At 34.2% G+C, this 19,374-nt stretch overlaps 3 protein-coding genes across 6 annotated transcripts; 2 read left to right on the top strand and 1 right to left on the bottom strand.

Annotated features, from left to right (window-relative positions):
- The first annotated feature begins 2,134 nt into the window (after positions 1 to 2,134).
- Positions 2,135 to 3,135, top strand: LOC111393856. Its single transcript, XM_023019597.1, has 2 exons — positions 2,135 to 2,239; positions 2,541 to 3,135. The coding sequence occupies exons 1-2, from the start codon at positions 2,206 to 2,208 to the stop codon at positions 2,993 to 2,995; spliced, it is 489 nt and encodes a 162-aa protein (XP_022875365.1). The 5' UTR covers positions 2,135 to 2,205; the 3' UTR covers positions 2,996 to 3,135.
- A 4,497-nt stretch (positions 3,136 to 7,632) lies between these two features.
- LOC111393858 (proliferating cell nuclear antigen) lies at positions 7,633 to 9,907 on the top strand. Its single transcript, XM_023019604.1, has 4 exons — positions 7,633 to 8,045; positions 8,996 to 9,148; positions 9,226 to 9,323; positions 9,461 to 9,907. The coding sequence occupies exons 1-4, from the start codon at positions 7,727 to 7,729 to the stop codon at positions 9,677 to 9,679; spliced, it is 789 nt and encodes a 262-aa protein (XP_022875372.1). The 5' UTR covers positions 7,633 to 7,726; the 3' UTR covers positions 9,680 to 9,907.
- Positions 9,908 to 10,035: 128 nt separating this feature from the next.
- LOC111393857 (neutral ceramidase 1-like) lies at positions 10,036 to 18,032 on the bottom strand. 4 transcript variants are annotated; one of them, XM_023019601.1, is made up of 11 exons: positions 17,768 to 18,032; positions 17,454 to 17,501; positions 16,971 to 17,363; positions 16,398 to 16,606; positions 15,033 to 15,377; positions 14,121 to 14,385; positions 13,726 to 13,996; positions 13,492 to 13,617; positions 12,556 to 12,619; positions 11,510 to 11,679; positions 10,036 to 10,684 (listed from the first exon to the last, which is right to left on the bottom strand). In XM_023019601.1, exons 3-11 carry the CDS (start codon positions 17,285 to 17,287, stop codon positions 10,136 to 10,138), a joined length of 2,316 nt encoding a protein of 771 aa, XP_022875369.1. In that variant the 5' UTR covers positions 17,288 to 17,363; positions 17,454 to 17,501; positions 17,768 to 18,032; the 3' UTR covers positions 10,036 to 10,135. The 4 variants fall into 4 exon arrangements, with proteins under 4 accessions (XP_022875369.1, XP_022875371.1, XP_022875370.1 ...); XM_023019603.1 differs by lacking the exon at positions 17,454 to 17,501 and having other exon boundaries at positions 16,971 to 17,295; XM_023019602.1 differs by lacking the exon at positions 17,454 to 17,501 and having other exon boundaries at positions 16,971 to 17,336.
- Between the last annotated feature and the right edge of the window lie 1,342 nt (positions 18,033 to 19,374).

The following is a 19,374-nucleotide window of genomic DNA, read 5'->3' on the forward strand; positions in this document are numbered from 1 at the left end:
TTAATCCTTACCCTAAGTTAATTTGACGGTCTAAATCTATAAAAACTTTTATTGAGATGTCTTTAAATGTGTATATATTTTAAAGATCATATAAATATAGACTATTAAATAAAGGGCTACGATCATTTATTCAATTTATCAGTCGAATTCAAATGTCCCCTTGTTTATTATCTATATGAGTTTGCCACCTTGAATAGATAGAATGCCTTGATTTGGATAAGCTCAATTTTATTTTGTTTTTACCCCTTCGCACACACACATATATTTTAACATTTTACATTTGAATTTAAATCATAGACAGTGACAAGCTTAGGCCCAATTGTGATTTCACTGATTTGGGCTCTCAACATTCAAAAATCTGAATTAGAGTGTACCGTAAAGCACGGGTGTCTAAAATGGGGTTGCCAACAACTTGCAAACATGGTTTTGCCCAAAGGTACAATGTTTTTTATTTGGTTAATTGACACAAAACGTTTTTACCTTTCTTATATATTGTAAAAAATGTTCATACATTTCATTTTTTGACATTTTTGCCCTTATTTTCACATTTCTTGGCGCTAAACGTCATTTTCATCAATTTTTGACAATTTTACCCACCATTCAAATAAAACAAAAAGAAAAGAAAGGAAACAACAAATAATTAATTGCAACCACAGCCCCCAATTTTTAAAAAATTGTGACTTTCTAGGATAACGGAGGAAATCATCTACAACCATAAGCTACTCCCAAAAAACTCTACAGGAGATCACACCATAGATAAAGAAAATATTTTCCAAAATATTATTATACAAAATCACAATCGTTATCTTCTTTATTGCGTTGATTAGGGATATTTTGTAACTATAAAAATCCTGGCCGGAGGTGCATGTACATTCATTATTTTCTGCTGTAATAAGAAGTGGGCTTCAAGAATTAATCAGATTATGGCAAATCACGGCAACAATTCCAATTTGTTCCCCAACACGAGCAACCAAACAATAGAAACCATGAATAATGTTGTTGATACAAGTCTTCCTTAAGCACTTGGCTCTGTATAGGTACAACAAAATTTGATTCAACTCCCATTGTCCCCTCCTCCCGAAATGCAGCTTGTCCTTGTGTTCCATGAAGACCCAGCAAATGGGAAATTCCTCCAAGCCAGTGGAGATTGTTGAACCTGTTGGAAAATAAATAATTTAAGTTTTAAATTTTCAAATTAATACGTTTAATTTGTTGTTTCTATTATAATATCAATTTAATAAAAAATTAAATTAATAATATCTGTGATTGATTTGTAGTTTTTTAAAAATTGGGGGTTGTAGTTGCAATTAGTTATTTGTTTTTTCCTTTCTTTTCATTTCGTTTTATTTGAATAGAGGGTAAAATTGTCCAAAATTGATGAAAATGTCGTTCAGCACCAAGAAATGTGGAAATAAGAGCAAAAATGTCAAAAAATAAAATGTAGAGATATTTTCTACAATAGACATAAAAGGTAAGGACGTTTTGTGTCAATTACCCTTTTTTTATTTTGCTCATTGGATTATATAAGAATAAAAGTTTTTGAACTTGTTTGGTACAGCTAAAAAGCTATTTAAAATCAATTTTTTGATTGTTATTTCACTATTATAGTTGTCATTTTTGAATTCTTCTTTCATAAGTAGAACTCACTTTATCTCTAACGGTCAAAAAATAAATTATTAAAATCCCTATCAAACAAGTATTATGCTTAATATTAAGTCCTATTTGACAACCATTATTTTAAAATTATTACTTTTTTTAAAATATTTTTTTACTTTTTAACCACACATTCTTCAAAAATTTACTATTAATAAAAAAATAAAAATTCTATCAGGGACTAAAATGACCCTTATAATGTGACTCATTTAGCATTCATTAGAAGAAAAAACAACAAAAATACAAAGAAATCAAACTTTATTTGCTTAAATAAAAAATCTTTTATCGTCTTCAGCGTGTTTCAATTTTACTTGCTACTTCAATAAGAAGTGTGCCACATCAGCATTCTCTGTTAAATTTTCTAGGAGATAATAGCACTGTTTGCAAATGGAAATGAAATGAAACTCTGGTTACTTAATTAAATAAAATTGAAGTTTGGGGGCTTAAGTGAAACTCTTCCAAAAGATTAGTGATATTAGCAACCAAGAAATAAAAATCAGCCACTGAAGCCACGGCAAGCCGACAACTTCGGGTTGATCAAGAATTTCCTCAATGGTTCGTAGACGATTCCAAGATGCCAAAGCAGGTAAAAGTCTATATAAGAACTCCAACCACGATTTCGTATTCTAAAAAATTAATCCCAGTTCCCAAATGATGTTATGTTCAATTTTTACGATTTTTCAAGGTCACTGTTACACCTATTCTTCCCGAATTTAATGGAATAATTTCAATTTAATTAAATGTCTAATTTAAAGTAATTTTTTTCGCCTTCTAATTTTTGTTTTCTTTATTGTATGCCGCCTTTGAACTGTTCGACAAAATGCCTCGGTTGAGATATGTGTAAACAGTTGAGTATGTTTATAGTTCTGCCAATATTATTTTTCCAGGTATGTCAATGGTGAAATCATTCAATGCCGAGAAATTCCTGAAGAAAGTCGGTTTAGGTAAAGAAGACCATTATTTCTGGAAGCAAGTGGGCAAGGCACTGCTATGCACATATACACTTTTTGGCATGGCCTGGCTTTGGAATGAAACTTCACCGTTGGGTTGGTGGACGCTGAAACCGAAACCTAAGGAAGAGAAAGAGCTGGCTCATTTGTACGAGCGCCGAAAGTTCCCTTACCCGGGCGACGATGAGGCCATGAAGGATTTCATTGCTAAAGGTGGCATGATCGGAACGACCATTGGGCCAAAAGGGGTCATTGAAACAGATAAGGATTCGTACAATTATCAAAAGGCATTGCAAGACAAGAAATTTAATCAAGAGGCTTTGAAGCTATGGTTGAGGATGAGAAATGAGGTTATTTCTGAACTTCAAGAGAAAGGGTTTGGTGTTGAATGAATGCTTTCAGTGTATTTCTACTACTTTAAATGTCAAGTAGTGTTTAACAAGAATATTGTGGTTTTGTCGGATGAGATGTTGATGTTCTGTGTAATTTAATTACTATGCATTACGTTCTGATGGCCTTCAGTATCAGTCAACTGCAAGTATCTTCGTCAATTTTCATTCTAGAAGCATTACATAGTGTGGCCTATATCTAGCGTCTAATTTCTTGCCTCTGTGTATAAAACATCAATCATCCGAGGGTGGTCCGAGCGTTCACTTGTCATATATGTAAAGTGTTATTTGACTTCCATTGATGCATTACATAGTAAGACTTATATCTAGTGTTGGTTGAGAATTTCACTGTAGCCTGGCCAATAATTTTTTCTTCCAGTCAGTCTTCCTCAACATCCGTTGCATCTGCCAGTCCCGTTCACGTAGTTCCAACCTAATTTCCATTGAGCACATTAATTCCTGCGACTCTTACTGTCTTTGGTGGGTCAAAATTTTTATACCTAACAACCCTGAAGTGCCTTGTTGCCTGTAGTTATCAAGAAAACTAATCATATTCATTTTGATTGGAGGGTAATGCTGCTTATGCTGCAATAACTGTAAATAGTGCACAGTTCAGTATCAGTTAACTGCAACTATCTTCATCAATTTTCATTCTAGAAGCATTTGTTTGAGACAGAAGAATTACATAGTGTGGCCTATCTCTAGAATCTAATTTCTTGCCTCTGTGTATAAAACATCAACCATCCGAGGATGGTCTGAGTGTTCTCTTGTCATTTATGTAAAATATTATTTGACTTCCATTGATGCATTACATAGTATGACCTTTATCTAGTGTTGGTTGGGAATTTCACTGTAACCTTGCGCATAACTTGTTCTTCTCTGTGTCCATTGCATCTGAGAGAAGGGGCCTCATCATCATGATCATCAATATTGGTTGAAGTGGTAGCCGATTACGGTCTTTCTAGTTTTGGAACATACTACTTGGGTTGCTAACCGTCTAGGGGATGCATCCTGCATTATGGAGTTTCTATACATATTGTTTGAAGTAAAATAGACAGTGGATTTATTCTTGTCTTTTGTTGAATCTTAACCAAGGAAGCATCAAAAGCTTTCATGCTTCCCTATGGTTTTCATTTGATAAGAGACCCAAACCTTTGTTTTTCCTCTAAAATCCAATTACTTGGAGGCCTTCTGCTGGAGATCCTAATAGATATGTTATATGAAGACTTACCCAAGTTTTGAGTCTTATTTAGAAAAAGTAATTAGGGTTTTATTCTATAAATTTTCTAGTATCTTAATATTGGTTCTTTCATGCTTAAATTAGATTAGTTTAAACCCTATATAAAGAGAGCTTATGCATTGTAATCATTACGACTTTGATATTGAATAAAAACTATAATTCTGTCTTCGAATTTCTGCTTCTATCCTCTCTCCCGTCTGCCTCTCTCTCTCTCTCTCTCTCTCTCTCTCTCTCTCTTTCGTCTTCTATAATTCTGCTTCTAATAGTTAAACCTTGATATAGAATTAAAACTATAATTTTATTCTCCAATTTCTGCTTCTCCCCTTTCTACTCCTGTCTCTGTTTTTTTTCTCCCTTTCCTATCTCCTATCTTCTTCTCTTTCTCCCTCTCTTTCACTCTCCTTCCCCGTCTATCTCTTTTCTTCGATAATATCCTACATCTCCTTCACCCTCCTAGCATTAATTTTCCAATCCAAAAAGGCTGATCCAGGTTCATTCTGCTGTCCCGTCCACATATATCCTGTCTAATTTCCATTGAGCACATTAATTCTTGTGAGTCTTACTGTCTTCGATGAGTCAAAATTTTTACACCTAACAATCCTGAAGTGCATTGTTGCCTGTAGTTATCATGAAAACTGATCTTATTCTTGTTGACTGGAGGGTACTGCTGGTGCTTCTGCAATAACTGTAAATAGTGCACACTTTCAGCTTAACAATTAGCAGAGAAATGTGCTGTGTTCCAAGGATTATTAAGCTCTGTAAAATAATTAAGTTGCTGTAGCCTGTAGATGAAACAATTATCAAAATAAACTGCAGGCACCCGATAACCATATCCTTAACGTGCCTTATGGATATTTATTGATACTAGGGCTGTAAGTAAAAATCGAATAGAAACCGTATTTTAGAAACCGTCGGTTTGGTACTACGTGGACCCGATCAACGAAATGGTTTTGAACCGAACCAAACCAAACAGGTCAAAATGGTTTGATTTAGGTTTGAGAATTTTAATTGCGGTTTAAAACCAAATCGGATTGGCAAAAAATATATAAGAATAAAAAAATAATTTTTTTTGAAAATTCATCTAAATATGTAAAATTCAATAGTTTTATCATTTGTGGGTATTTTTGTCAATTTCTAATTTTCTAATACATATATATTATTATTACCTAATAATCCTAATTTATATCTAATAATCTCAAAACTAACATACTCTATCAAAAACCATTTTCCTCTGACACCCGACACACTTTTGAGCCACCAGCACCATACACTCTTCTTCTTCAGATTTTTTACGCCTCTTCAAAGTTGAATTGTAGTCCATTATACTAAATCGGAGCAAAATCCTTTTTTCTCTTCAGAATTCAGATAAACTCTAGCTGACGCCAGACACAGTTTTGAGCCACCGACAACACACACTTTTTCTTTAGATTTTTTACGTCTCTTCAAAGTTGAATTGTAGTTCATTACACCAAATCGGAGACAAAGAGATCCTAGGCTTTTGGTGATAATATTTACTACGAAAAAAGTTTCAAATCAATAATTTTTTGAGCAAATTGAGGTAAGAATCTAAAATTAAATGCGTTTCGTAACATACAAACGTAAGCTTGTGTAATTGTTATGTTTAGATATTATAAACAATTGCTTTATTATTCTGGTTGGTTATTCTTTATCTAATCAGTAACATTTTTTCAGATATGATGATCACGAGATCTTTTTGGATATCACTATGTTTTTTTTACCTTATATCTCGTTTAGTAGACTTGTATTGTAACATTATCATAAAGTAATTAGTCTAAAAAAAGTGAACAAAAATGAAAAAAACTATGTTTTAATTTATTGTGATTTTACTTTGATTTAGTAGATATTTAAATTTATAGTAGATATATTTAGCCCCTATTCGAGCCATATTTTTCATGTTATCATACTGAGAAAATTGATCGTTGGAGAGGAGGTTAGGTCCCACGCATGAAACAACAGATTAACAAATACAGTTGGACTTGTGGGATAGTGATCTAAATTTTCATTTTTTTTGTCCCAAAAATTTGGTTCAAACAAGGGCTTAGATTGTTTTAGATTTATAGCTTGTAAGATATAAATATATATTAAATTCAATGAATCAATGTCATAAAAGTAGACAGACAAAAAATTATACGGCGAAACCGACGGTTTAAAACTGGATCAAACCGTTAGGTTTAGGTTTGAGTTTTTTTTTTTCAAACCGTTCAAAATTGTTTAGTTTAGGTTTGAGTTTTTCTCAAACCGATTTAAACGGTTGGATTTGAAAATTTGTCAAAAATCGATAAAATCGGACCGCTTACACCCCTAATTGATATTGATAGTATATGTTGATGATTTGATTCTCACGAAAAATAATCCTAGTGTGTTCGAAGAATTCAAGAAGAGTCAAGTACAAGGTTCACTTATTTATTGATGAAAGTTGATGCCCCATGTGAATTGTCATCTCTTGGGATCAAATCATTGAACTTGTTAATTAACACGCTACCATGTGAATACAAGGATATTGAATGCTAAAAGTATAAAACTCACGATTTAATTAGAAGCACGATATATTCTAGTCTCTATTTGAGTCTAGCTTCCAGAAGCATAATTAAAGGATTTGGCAACAAGTTTGAGAGAGTGCCTGTAAAATATGTATGGAACTCCTGTGTGGCAACCACCTCGATGATATCTCTGTGCACCGGTGGAGGAAATGTCTATGCATCGAAGGTTGTTGATTTAAGCTTGGGAATGGATCCATCATTTAGACTTCGCTCGATTGAGTTTACTAAAAATAAATAAATTTCTGTGCACAACTTTGTTAACTCGGAATCGATACACCCTTCTTGAATCGAAAAAAAGCAAGTAATCATCTTGGCTTGTAGAAGCATGGTGTTGAGCTAAGAATGCAGTAATTATTAAACTATTCTTTCCAAATTTCTTTTAGCTCATATTATTTTAGTTATACAATCTCATAATAATAAGTTCTTTTTTTCCTACTTTTTAAGGGCCTGTTTGGGCCCGATTTTTTCACCCAAAAAATTGATTTTTTGACCGTTATTTCACTATTCCAGCCGTCATATTTGACTTCTTCTTTCACAGGTGAACCCACTTTTCTCCTAACGGTCAAAAAATCAATTCTCAAAATCACTCCCAAACAGGCTCAAAATTTTGAATAAAGACCATTATCATGAACAAGATGTATTCTATGGAAAATAAAAATGCATCAAAAAAAAATTAGAAACATAAATGAGCAAAAAAAATGAGATTTTTAAATACAATAAAATTATGATGCTATTAATAATAATTTTAGGCAATACAATATTCCGAAAAATTGGCGGGAATTTTAAGATATTTTCATCCCCGCCAATACTGTGCCCTAATCGTGGCTATAATATAAACCCTAATCCCTCTTAATTTTCCTCTCCAAAATTTCCAACTCTTTCATTCTCTCTCCAATTTTCAAACCAATCCCTTACCCTAATTCCACACTGAAAATGCTGGAACTCAGGCTGGTGCAGGGTAGCCTGTTGAAGAAGGTTCTGGAGGCCATAAAGGATCTAGTGACCGATGCCAATTTCGATTGTTCGGCAACGGGATTCTCACTGCAGGCAATGGACAGCAGCCATGTGGCGCTGGTGTCTTTACTTCTCAGATCTGAAGGATTTGAGCATTACCGATGTGACCGGAACATCTCCATGGGAATGAACCTCAACAACATGGCTAAAATGCTCAAGTGTGCTGGCAACGATGATATTATCACTCTCAAGGCTGACGATGGCAGTGACACTGTCACCTTTATGTTTGAAAGCCCCAGTATGTGCTTAATTTTACTCGATTTTTGTTTATTGTGATGTTACTTTTGACCGGAACATTTCGTTGTGCCCTCATGTTCTGTTTTGAGAAAAGGAGATTTTGTGTTACTGAAGATTTAAAATTTATTTACTAATGCGAACGGTGAACAAATTAATTTGGCCGCATGAAGAATATTAGGTACATATGTTCTGTTTTCTCATTGTCAATTTGCTTAAAATTCATACATGGCGTTCAGTTTATTGTTTGGTGTTGTATTTTTTGATGGTTTTTTCCCCTCCTAAAGAGTTGTTCTTTAGCCTAAATCTTGATATTGGAAATTAGGTGGATACATATAAAGAAACTAATTTGTTTTTATTTATTTATTTATTTTAGTGAATTTGTGATACTCAAAAGAGGAATATATGAATAACGGAATATTATGTTCATATATTTCCATCATAAATTTGAATGTTTGGCAGTATCGTTTGAACTTTGTGAGGTGACAATGCAGTTGCAAATTTGGTAAAAGGAAAAGAAGAGTTTAAGAAAAAAAGAAGCATCGAAGTTACCTTTTTCTTGCTGCTTATATTTTTAATAAAATAAAATTAATAACATATCGGTACAGTTTGCTGAAACGAATTCAAAATGACGGAAAACCATGACTGTTGAAGAATACTATGACTGGCAACAGTTTTTTGTTTTAATCGAACCATAAGAAGACCTAGTTTCCACTTTTCTCGTTGCTGTATAATTTTTTTCTTTTATATATATTATGTAATGATCTTTTGAAAATTGATGAAAGCTTTGATTTCTTCTTGGGATCTCAGGTTGCTGTGTAACTAGCGTTCTTTAAATTGGAAGTTCAATGTTGCTATATGCTCATTTTCTTTACTAATATTTCAGCATTTGGATTTTGTCCTCATTGATGTTTACATTTGACTTGTTTTATGGGTTATTTCACTCGATCACAGCCCAAGATAAGATTTCAGATTTTGAGATGAAGCTCATGGATGTTGATAGTGAACATCTTGGGATCCCTGAAGCTGAGTACCATGCTATAGTTAGGATGCCTTCCACTGAGTTTGCAAGAATTTGTAAAGATCTCAGCAGCATTGGTGACACAGGTAATCATTATTAATATATGCAATACAAGTTGCCACTAATCTTTGAATTGAACTTTTGGTCTGATTGTTTATTGCAGTTGTTATCTCTGTCACAAAAGAAGGTGTAAAATTCTCTACAAGTGGTGATATTGGAACAGCCAATGTTGTGTGCAGGCAAAACACCACTGTTGACAAGGTGTGTTTTTGTGATGTTAGTACAAAGTCGCTGTCATCCCCTTTTTTCCTAATAGTCTAGAAAAATGGAAAATAAATTTTGTTGTTCCATCTTTACAAAATGGTATAGGCGTTTAATTTTTTATTTTCCATATGTAGCCGGAGGATGCAACAATTGTAGAGATGAATGAACCAGTTTCCTTGACTTTTGCTTTGAGGTACTTCAATTCCTTCACCAAGGGAACTCCATTGTCAAATACAGTTACTATAAGTTTGTCTTCAGAGCTTCCAGTAGTAGTAGAATACAAGATTGCGGAGATGGGTCATCTCAGGTTCTACTTGGCACCTAAGATAGAGGAGGATGATGAAGAGAAATAACCTCTCGAGTTTATCGTTATGCATCTAAGCATCTTTCATCTCTTATTAGTTAGAACCCTTATTTATGTTCCCTTCTCTTTTTAATTTTATTTTGTTTTTCGAGTATTAAACTTCGATACAAATGTACGTCTACTGTGTTATTGCTTACAACTTTGCATCTCGACTGCATATCATTTTTCTCTTGCTAAAGGGTTCATTAGTTCATTATGTTGGCAAAATTGTTCTAAACAGTTCATTACAGAAATGCAAGATATCTCGTTGAGATTCCACTCCTTTGTGAACATTTGAGTAAAGCTACTCGTACATGCAAGATATCTCGTTGAGATTCCACTCCTTTATGAAGTAACAAAATTGAAAAATGCCAAAAGAGAAATAGTATTAAAATACTCGTACATGTATATATAACTCCACAATAAGAATAACATAGATTCAGGGTCGTGTATAAATATGCTAGTCTCATGCTACAACAAAAGCGCTAGAGGAGCCTGTAAAATGCTTAATTGACCCCAAAAGATGCTTCGCGGCACCAAAATGCGTTATTCTATATACCCCTGAAGCAGCACTTTCTGGTATTATCCATTCTATGGTTGCATAACTTCGAGTACTTAGTTTAGAAGGTCTTGACCATTTAAAGCGAAGGCAAAAATCATCATCATCGTAAGCTGGAACCCATCTATCCTTCCCTTGGAGAATCTCAACCAGTGCAAATGTACCTCCGGTCATCAGGTCATTTCGGGGGCATGCTGACCAGAAAACAACGGTTACATTTTCACCTCTCATGAAGGTAGAGTTCTTGGGTACGTCTTTGCTGACATCACCAAACTTTACACCCCAAGGAGTTGCATCCATCACGACTGGTGTTAGCAAGCTTATTTGCTTGCCTAGAAGATCTGGGGGTTGTGGACCAGATTGCACAGACAGTCCACTGATAAGGGCTGCTGCAAGCTTCTTGAACTCCTGAATGTAGGCAGAGAGGGTATGTGGGCCATATAGCGTCGAGGCACCCTGGGAAGGAAACGAAGATATGCATTTAGCATCCGAAGAACAATAATTTTTTTATGAACTGTAAATGTTAGCCTTGGGCAGAAGTTAAGAGACCAGAAAACTGGCGTCATTGTGCATCTACGAATAAATCTCTAAATGGAGATGGCAAAAGGTGTATTTTTATTTCATGATTTACAATAGAGTAATAAGCTATAAGCTATGAAGAATGCCTTCAAATTTATCTAAACAGACGACATTTTCATGTTCAAAATGGCTGGAAAAATTATGCTTATGATCTACCCACAGTTGGGTCTGCTTACCTATTAAGAGTATAGTTAATAAATGAACTTGGAATGAGACAGCATAACACGGTGGAACAGTTCCAAAGTTTTTTTGAGGGAAATCAACAGAGGTATACTAGTGCACAACACTTTTTCACCAATAGATTAAATATCTATGTACTTTTCTTCTATCTCTGTGTGTGAATTTTCAAAACACTTCGTCACGTGGCTTATAGGTATCCAAAAAATTTCGGTATTTTAGACACTTGTGTAGATTCTCAAAGTGATACCGCATGTAAAATAAATAGGCAAACCTTCGACTGCAGCAACTTTAAGCATGCTAATTCTACCATGATAAGAATTCCATTTCTTAATTTCACATCACGTTTCAGTCAGATAATTTCGGGAATATATACGTAGAGTTAACCTCCTAGTCTGCCCCAATCATTAATCTGTACATTTCAACGTCTTTATCTAGTGGTTGAGAATGTTGTCTTTATCATTCTGCAAAACATTAGTGGTGCCCACAGTTTATTGTATCATTTACCATGATTCAGCAACTGACCTCATATCTCTGTATCTGGTACTCCTCAAAGGTTGTTATGTATTGTGAGTATGTATTTGTCAACCCAGCAATCACTACGTGAACATTTTCATCAAATTCTTTGCTACCTCCACTTGTGAGCACCGTTCTCACAGCATCTCTTAGCCGTCTTCCAGCCATCGTAGTGAATTCTGTTACACAAAGGCTAGTGAAGTTAATGTTCATGAACAGCAACAACATACCTAAGCATTATTCCCAATGAATTTCTGCTGGCTATTCCCTTTTCACCATTCCACTTGGTGAGTCACTATATGTACAGAAAAATCTGACGCAACTAGATCTTTTACAACCACAGGGTCACGTTAATATTGTTCTACCTCTCCATCTCATAACATGTTCTACTAAATTAAGATGATGTTACTCTTTTGACATGGAAGCAAGATTCATGAACACTGACGTACTTAATATATCATGAGAGTGGCTTCGATTTTACTCATGTATAAAAGTATAACCACAAACAAGCTCATGGATGCATATTTATTGAAGGTTGTGCAGCAAACTGCCAAGATTGAGATATCGTGGAATTTGAAGGCAAATAAAGAATTCAGCTTCTGGGGAGCTATTTTTATTTGATATTTCGATGTTGTTGGTCATATTTTCAGCCAACTGCAGAGATGGAAATATGTCTCCGCCTCGTAATTTTGGTTTTATCAGTTCTATTTCAAATAAAAAATAGAACTGATAAAACCAAAGAAATTTTGATTCAAAATTCTTTCAGAACCCTACATTCCCGTCTCATAATGAAATCTGAAGCAACGTAAAGACCCAATAGATTTGACCTAGCGTGTAATTTTCTATAGGTTCTCTTAGTTCCACATCAACAAAACTGGAATATTACTAAGAAGAATGAGTTAATTAAGACGAAGAAGCAAATAAATATTTGAAATAACCATACAAGAGAAAAGTTGCAATTGATTCATCTCAATCATATGAGCACAATATGGTGCAAAATAAAAAATTTAAACATCTACATGCTTAAAAGAATGGAAAAGAAGCCAGGTTACTACCTCCAGGTACACTGAGAATGACCAGCTGTCCGATCCTCAGAATCTGGACTGGAAGTATTGAGGGCTAAAAAATGAAAAAAATAAAAAATAAAAAAATCATAGAAAACTAAACTTATCAGCGTTCTCAGTACATAATGTGCCCCAGTAAGTAAAAATTGCAGTACAATATTTTCAATTGTTAATAACATATAACGGATGACTTCCCAGAGGAAGATTAAATGAAGATGCACTCATAACAAGAAAAGTTGAGCTTCAACTTCCTAAATTGAGCAACACCACTTATGGTTAGCGGAAGCACAATCAATATGGCATGAATACAACATCTTAGTTCACTACCACGAGAAGAAGAGAAGCGAGTAATCTGAAGATACTCTCTTATTTCGTTTATAATATTCTCCTCAACCATATAAATTTTCAATCAACAAACTCGGTAAACTTAGTTCAGAAGAGCAAGTCATATGAGATTGAGCATAAAGGTTTAAATCTGATAGCGTGTCAAACTCTCCAATGATTCATTCTGCAATGCAATTTAGATCTCACAGTTTGATGCATGAAAACCCAGCCCTATTATGTTGAATTATCCTCAATCTACGTATATTCAAAATGTCCAGAAGAAATTTTTAGCTTAAAAGTTTTCCTTCTTTGCAGCAGAATATTATTGTCTTCAATTATCATCAAATGCAATATTTCTTAAACATAACTATCAACTTATCAGACTTAGGAAAGCTCACATTAGCAAATTATATCCCGGTAAAAGCAACTCACTCTTTACTTCCAGATTCCAGGCAAAACCAAGAATCAAGTGTTTAATTCGACGGAACTAGAACTACAAAATGTCTCCATAGAGTTTAAATTGCTTCCTATTAGAAGTATCTGAAAGTTAGCAAATCCAATTGCATTAAAAGTTAAAAAAATTGCACTAAGATGTTAACTCACCGCCCAGTCATAAGGCTCTTTCATTTCACCAGTATCAAGCAAAATGGGCTTTGGATCTTGACAATCAACTTGTCCTTGTTTTGGTTTTTTAAGTAGGTTACGCACCAGTCTCCAAAACGCATTTCCCTGGGAACACATACCAACAGAGCAGAGAAAGAGAGCATAAGTACACTTCTCTACATGCTAAACAAGAGCATAGAGTTAATTATAAAAATATAGATCCTGCTCCAGAACCTCGTCATCTCCTTGCTTAAAATCAAAAGCCCCAGGTCCATCAGTTGTACCAGCAGCAAATGCAAACCCCATCGCTGCAGGACAGGTTTTTACAATCTCAGTACCTCCTCCCTGTTTAGGAATTGTCACCTCGAGCTTAGAGAAGTCGATGTAAGTATGGCGATAATCAACCTTCCCCTTCAATTGCTCTGATGCACTACTGAAAAGTTCTACCGCCATTTTGAATTGCCTATCGCCAATGATACGTGTACTTTCAAATTCATCTGGGTACCTTCCATGTTAGCAAGAGATAAGATTATAATCAGTAAAAACTATGTACAATCCAATATTGAAGTAAAAACCATTTTATATTACGATTTATTCCGGAAAGTAACAAAATGCGAGAGTATGCATACCCAGGACCTCGGCCATAGCATAATTCATTCTTCCCTCCACAGGTACTATGATTGAAGTCACAAGGCAACCCTGTGTCTATGCAGAAGGTCCCAAGCACATTTGGGCTAACATCCCCACAATTGGTTTGGCAAAATGCAGATACGAAACTAGGCCTATCATTTCGCCTTAGAGAACTTCTTACACGTCTTGCAAGGCTCATAAATCTGGTTGCTGGTTTGCCAGAAGAAGACTGGAAAGAAGCAGCAAGGTCACGCAACTCATGATCTGCATTGAGGTAGCCACAAGAATAGTTAAACATAAATCAGAGACATATTTCCTTCAGGGTGATTGTAGGTGAATAGATAGTGTAACTCAGTAAAACAATACAAGAAGTCAATAACTTGGTGAGGTTCTGCAAAAAACATTAAGAAACAAAAATGTTCTCTGCCCTAAATCATCGAGAAAAGTGGAGGAAAAGCTAGACGCAAGCATAGCACTTGCTTGGGCTCCATTAAAATTTTAATGCATTTCTCTCTCTCCTCTTTTTAACCACACATTCAATTAAATAATATTAAATCTAAACTTTTCCTTCTCCTTTAACCACACATTCTTAAAAAAAAATCACTATTTCAGAACACATTTTTCCCCACAAACATATTTTAATGGAGCCCAAATAGGGGAATAGTGCTCCATAGAAATTACAATGAAGGTCCATGAATTTCAACTGCACTTTCCACATAGCAAATTAAGTAACTTCTTTTATAAGTATAAAATCACAAAAACAGCTAAGAACACGGGTATCAGAGTCCCATTATCACACTTCTAGTAAAAGGAAACGGGTGGATGTGACTACTACAAAGACAAAATTGAACAAGCGTAACTGTACTATCTATGTATTATTATAATAACTTAGCAGGTAACCAAAATCTTACAATTATTGCGAACAATTGGAATAATATTTGAGACTCTCCGAGGGATACCACTAGACTTAGATTCATCAGAAAATGTCCTTTCACCACTATCCTGATCAAACCAGTCTTCCATAAAACGAGCAGCAGCTCCTTTGTTGTCTCCACTTATCAATGAGTTTGTACGGCTCATAGAAGTCCCATGGGTTGCAAACCAATTGAAGCTACCTATTGGACCCCATTCACCATCTACGAACTTCAAAACGGTCATATCCTTATCAACATCATATTTATATTTACTGCGTTCTTCAGCAGGATTATTGAGATAAGCACTTGGACTGCGGTTGACCCCAGCATCTAAAAGCTCCCCTGTTATTGAAGCCAACAATTAATAGGAATTTAGAAATTAAAATAATATAATAATCCCAATTTAATTTTCTATACTTTAGGTGTTTTCTTGAGCGTGATTCCTAAAAAATCAAACAGAGGATTTTGAACCATAAAAAATAAGATGAAACTGGCTAGAGAATTAACCTATAGATATCTATACTGATGGGACATGATATCATTTCAAGTCCAGCAAATGAAGTGATTGAAGAACAGTTATTTCAGAACTATGGTCACCATGAATCAAGTGAAGTTTAGAAGAAATTTAATAGAGTTTCAACGCAGACTATAGAAATCAGCTACTGGCCACCTGAAAGCCTTTCAGACTAGAAAAAGAAAGTAGCAAACATGGATAGCAAATATAAGCTTTACCGTATTAGGAAAAAGATGATCCTAAACCAACCGAATGAAGATTACTTGAAGAGAAAATATGATAGCATATTCATTATCAAAGTGGGACCCACCGGGGGGATGCTAATCTAAAGCTGCAGCGAGTCAAGGGTGTTAGTTAAGGGCCAAGAACATGTTCATGCATGGAAAATGACAGTAGTTTACAGGAAGTGTTTATGCATTTACTTTGATGCAAAAGTGGCTGTGATTTTAACCTTCGTTACGAGGATGTTTGCATAAAGTGCTATGGGGCTCCATTAAACTCCTGCCATATCAAACTATGGCAAACACAGACCAAAATTCACCGGAAGACAGGTACCCATAAGGTATATTTCAACATCATGACAGAAGAAGAACAACATAATTTGAAGTCAAAATGGTCGGCATTTCCCCTCTAATCAAGTTATGCCTCCAAAGTACTTACCCATATGGTTGAATGAAAGATCAAACAAGTAAAATGCTAATCTACCTTTTGTGCTAACTGAAAAGCAGTTGCTCCTTTCCAGTCATATAAATATACTTCAGAATCGCATTAATGTGAGATAAATGATGAAGCTACTACATACTGATTTTAGTATTAAAAAAATAGGAGTTCCAAACCTAATCAGTTACCTTTATTAATATATATTGATCCAGGTTGAAGGCTATCATGAGCTTGTATGATACTCTGCTCAATGCCATCAACAAGGGCATCAAATGATTGGCGAACAAAACCAAGAGATGTTACAATATATACAATATATTGAAGATAGCCGCCAGGGCCAGCATGTGTGTGGATTCCGCTGATAGCAACATTGTTTTCTGTATACAGATCTCCATACCTGGAATAGCAACAATGGCAGTGTTTTAATCCGATTTTCCATAATTTAAGAACATTACTATTGCATGGAAGTTCCAATTGTGAGGTTGTAATTTAGCCCTGTAGACAAGGCTTTTTGAGATTATAAGTTGGTGGGTCCTATGAAATGTAAGGTTAGAAAATGGATAAAAGTTGTGAGTAAAATTTAATTTGTGGTTAAAAGATGAAGTTTGACCAGTTTATAATTTCAAAAAAGCTTTTTCAAACAGGGGCTTACTATATCATTGTGTACAAGGATCGGCAAACATTGCTTTATTTCATCTGGGCTTGACAGTATTTGACAAATTCACTTCAGTAAAAGAACTTCATAAGGAGTCTTTAACTACCTTGCCTTCAACCTCTCAAGGACCTTTATTGTCACAAGTTGTGAGGCCATACAAGCATCAAGATTAACGAATACAACTCGGTTTCCCATTGGCTCTGCCACAATGAAAGTACGAGCTCGCAGTCTGAAGTGAACCCCAGACGCTATCTGTTCCATGTTAGCATATCCCATCATGTTGACATCCGCAGCAGGCCCAGTAATATCAGAGCTCCCGAGCCCAATTAAGTAATTGGAAGCTGAGGTTATCCCTCTTCCATTCTCTAACATGAGTAATATCAAAAATGGAAACCAAATAACTTTGATCCATCTCACCATCATGCCTCTACCTAATAGCCAGAATATTTCTTAATCAATTTTCTGCATTTGCCTTCAGGAATGACACAAAAATATTTCCCTACATAAGGGAAATGAACAAGCATATTAATTAACACATTAAATTTCACATTTAAATTATCTTATAACACGTAAATACACAAAATTGTACCTCCTATAAGAGGAAAAAGAACGATTTACGAGAATTTGTTATTGTCAACCGTGAAACGAAATAAAGCACCACTAATAAGAAAACGGGGAAGCACATCTTTGCTTTATTAAAGTTTGCGTTACGATTAAGGCAATTAAATGAAATTGAAGGCAATTAGTTTCTCAGACTGAATCAAGAAAATCAAAATAGAAGTCAAGCCTCTATACTTATATTATCAAGCAAAAACTATATCTATACACGACTGTAAATTAACATCAAGCCCTAGGCTCGAAAATAATTACTGTAAACTTGAATTAATAGTAAATTTTGATTACAGGTTTCCTCCTTTGCTGCCAGAACTGATTTTGCTTCTCGGTGCGAGATAGGAATTAGGGAGAAGATTAGCGTGGGAAGTGTACTCCAATAGAAAATGAGGAATATGACAAACAAGTCTGTGAGGAAGGTTTGATCTCAACTCCCGTACACTTCTATGTCACGACCTCAGGCCCTGTTTGGCAGCCTTTTGAAAAGCTAAAAAACTGCTAAATCTGGATAATTTTCTATTCGTGTGATTGATCTGGTTGGATTGTTGGAGACTTTTTTGAAGAAAACTTCCTCAAGACTTCTCTACTGAAACATTGCAAACGGACCCTTAACAATGAGCCACGCCACGGGGTTTGTGTTTTATTTTTCCTTCACATTTGTGGGTTGAATTGGTCATATTGAATCAATCAACATTCCCGGATCCGACGAAAATAGGATTAACTGAGAAAGTTGAATAATTGAAAAATGAGATTATTCAGGAATACACATTAAATGCTGTAAGTTAAATTCATCGATAGTCATTCAACTTTTTATTTAGGGTCATCATAGATATTTGATTTAATTTTGTTTTATCACGATCATCCAACTTTATATTTAGTATCACAATCTCCATCAAATTTCATAAAATGTTTTATCATGACCATCCAATTTCAATTCACAATTTTCACTAATTTTAAAAAGGGTAAAATAGTAACTTTGCATAACATATAAAATAAATTTTAAACAAATAAATACAAATTTATTTTAAAAAATATAAATCAAATAAAAAATTATTTAAAAAAGTTGCTTTAAAAAATAAAAATAAAAAACTTATTTTGTAAAAACGCTACTTAAAAAAATAATAAAATAAAAACTACAATGTTTAAATAATTTTTTTTAATTTTATTTTATAAAAATTCATTTTTTATATAATGCAATGTTATAGTTTTACTCCTTTTAAAATGATGAAATAAAATCAAATTGAATGACCATTATGACATTAAATATAAAGTTGGATGACTATGATAAAATAAAATAAAATTAGTTGCCATAATGACACTAAATACAAATTTAGATGGCTATTGGTGGATTTAACCTATCGGTATTCTTTAATCTGGAATTTTTACACCAAGCCCTTGTTTGTTCCTATTATTTTCAAAATACATTTTTTATTTTTCTTATTTTTAATTACTCAATTTTCAATAAAATAATATTACACATAAATAAAAAACTATTTCTTATTTTTTAACTACACATTTTTCATTAAAATACCATTCCGCAAAAAACGGGGCTCAAACAAGCTCCAAGAGACTATGTCTGTATATTAAAATTTGTTAAAAATTTATAGTCAAAATCAATAATTAATTTTAATCTCTAATTCCAAAGATTGTGAAAAATATTTTAACAGCAATAGGAGAATTTTATATTTTCCGGAAGCGTCGAAATGAGAAAGTGTGGATTGCCATATTTCTTATGGTAAGATGTGATTCTTCCTTGTTTTCATGTATTTATATGCTATAACTGTATTCAAAGAAACCATAAGAATCAGAAAATCTGGGTTGCTCTTTCCTGTATGATACAGTTTATACTTGCCGTCTTTTCTAGAGATTGTTAAGTAGTTACTATCTCCAATTCATAG

This window comes from Olea europaea, chromosome 4 (genome assembly GCF_002742605.1).
Source record: "Olea europaea var. sylvestris chromosome 4, O_europaea_v1, whole genome shotgun sequence".
Lineage (NCBI taxonomy): Eukaryota > Viridiplantae > Streptophyta > Magnoliopsida > Lamiales > Oleaceae > Olea > Olea europaea.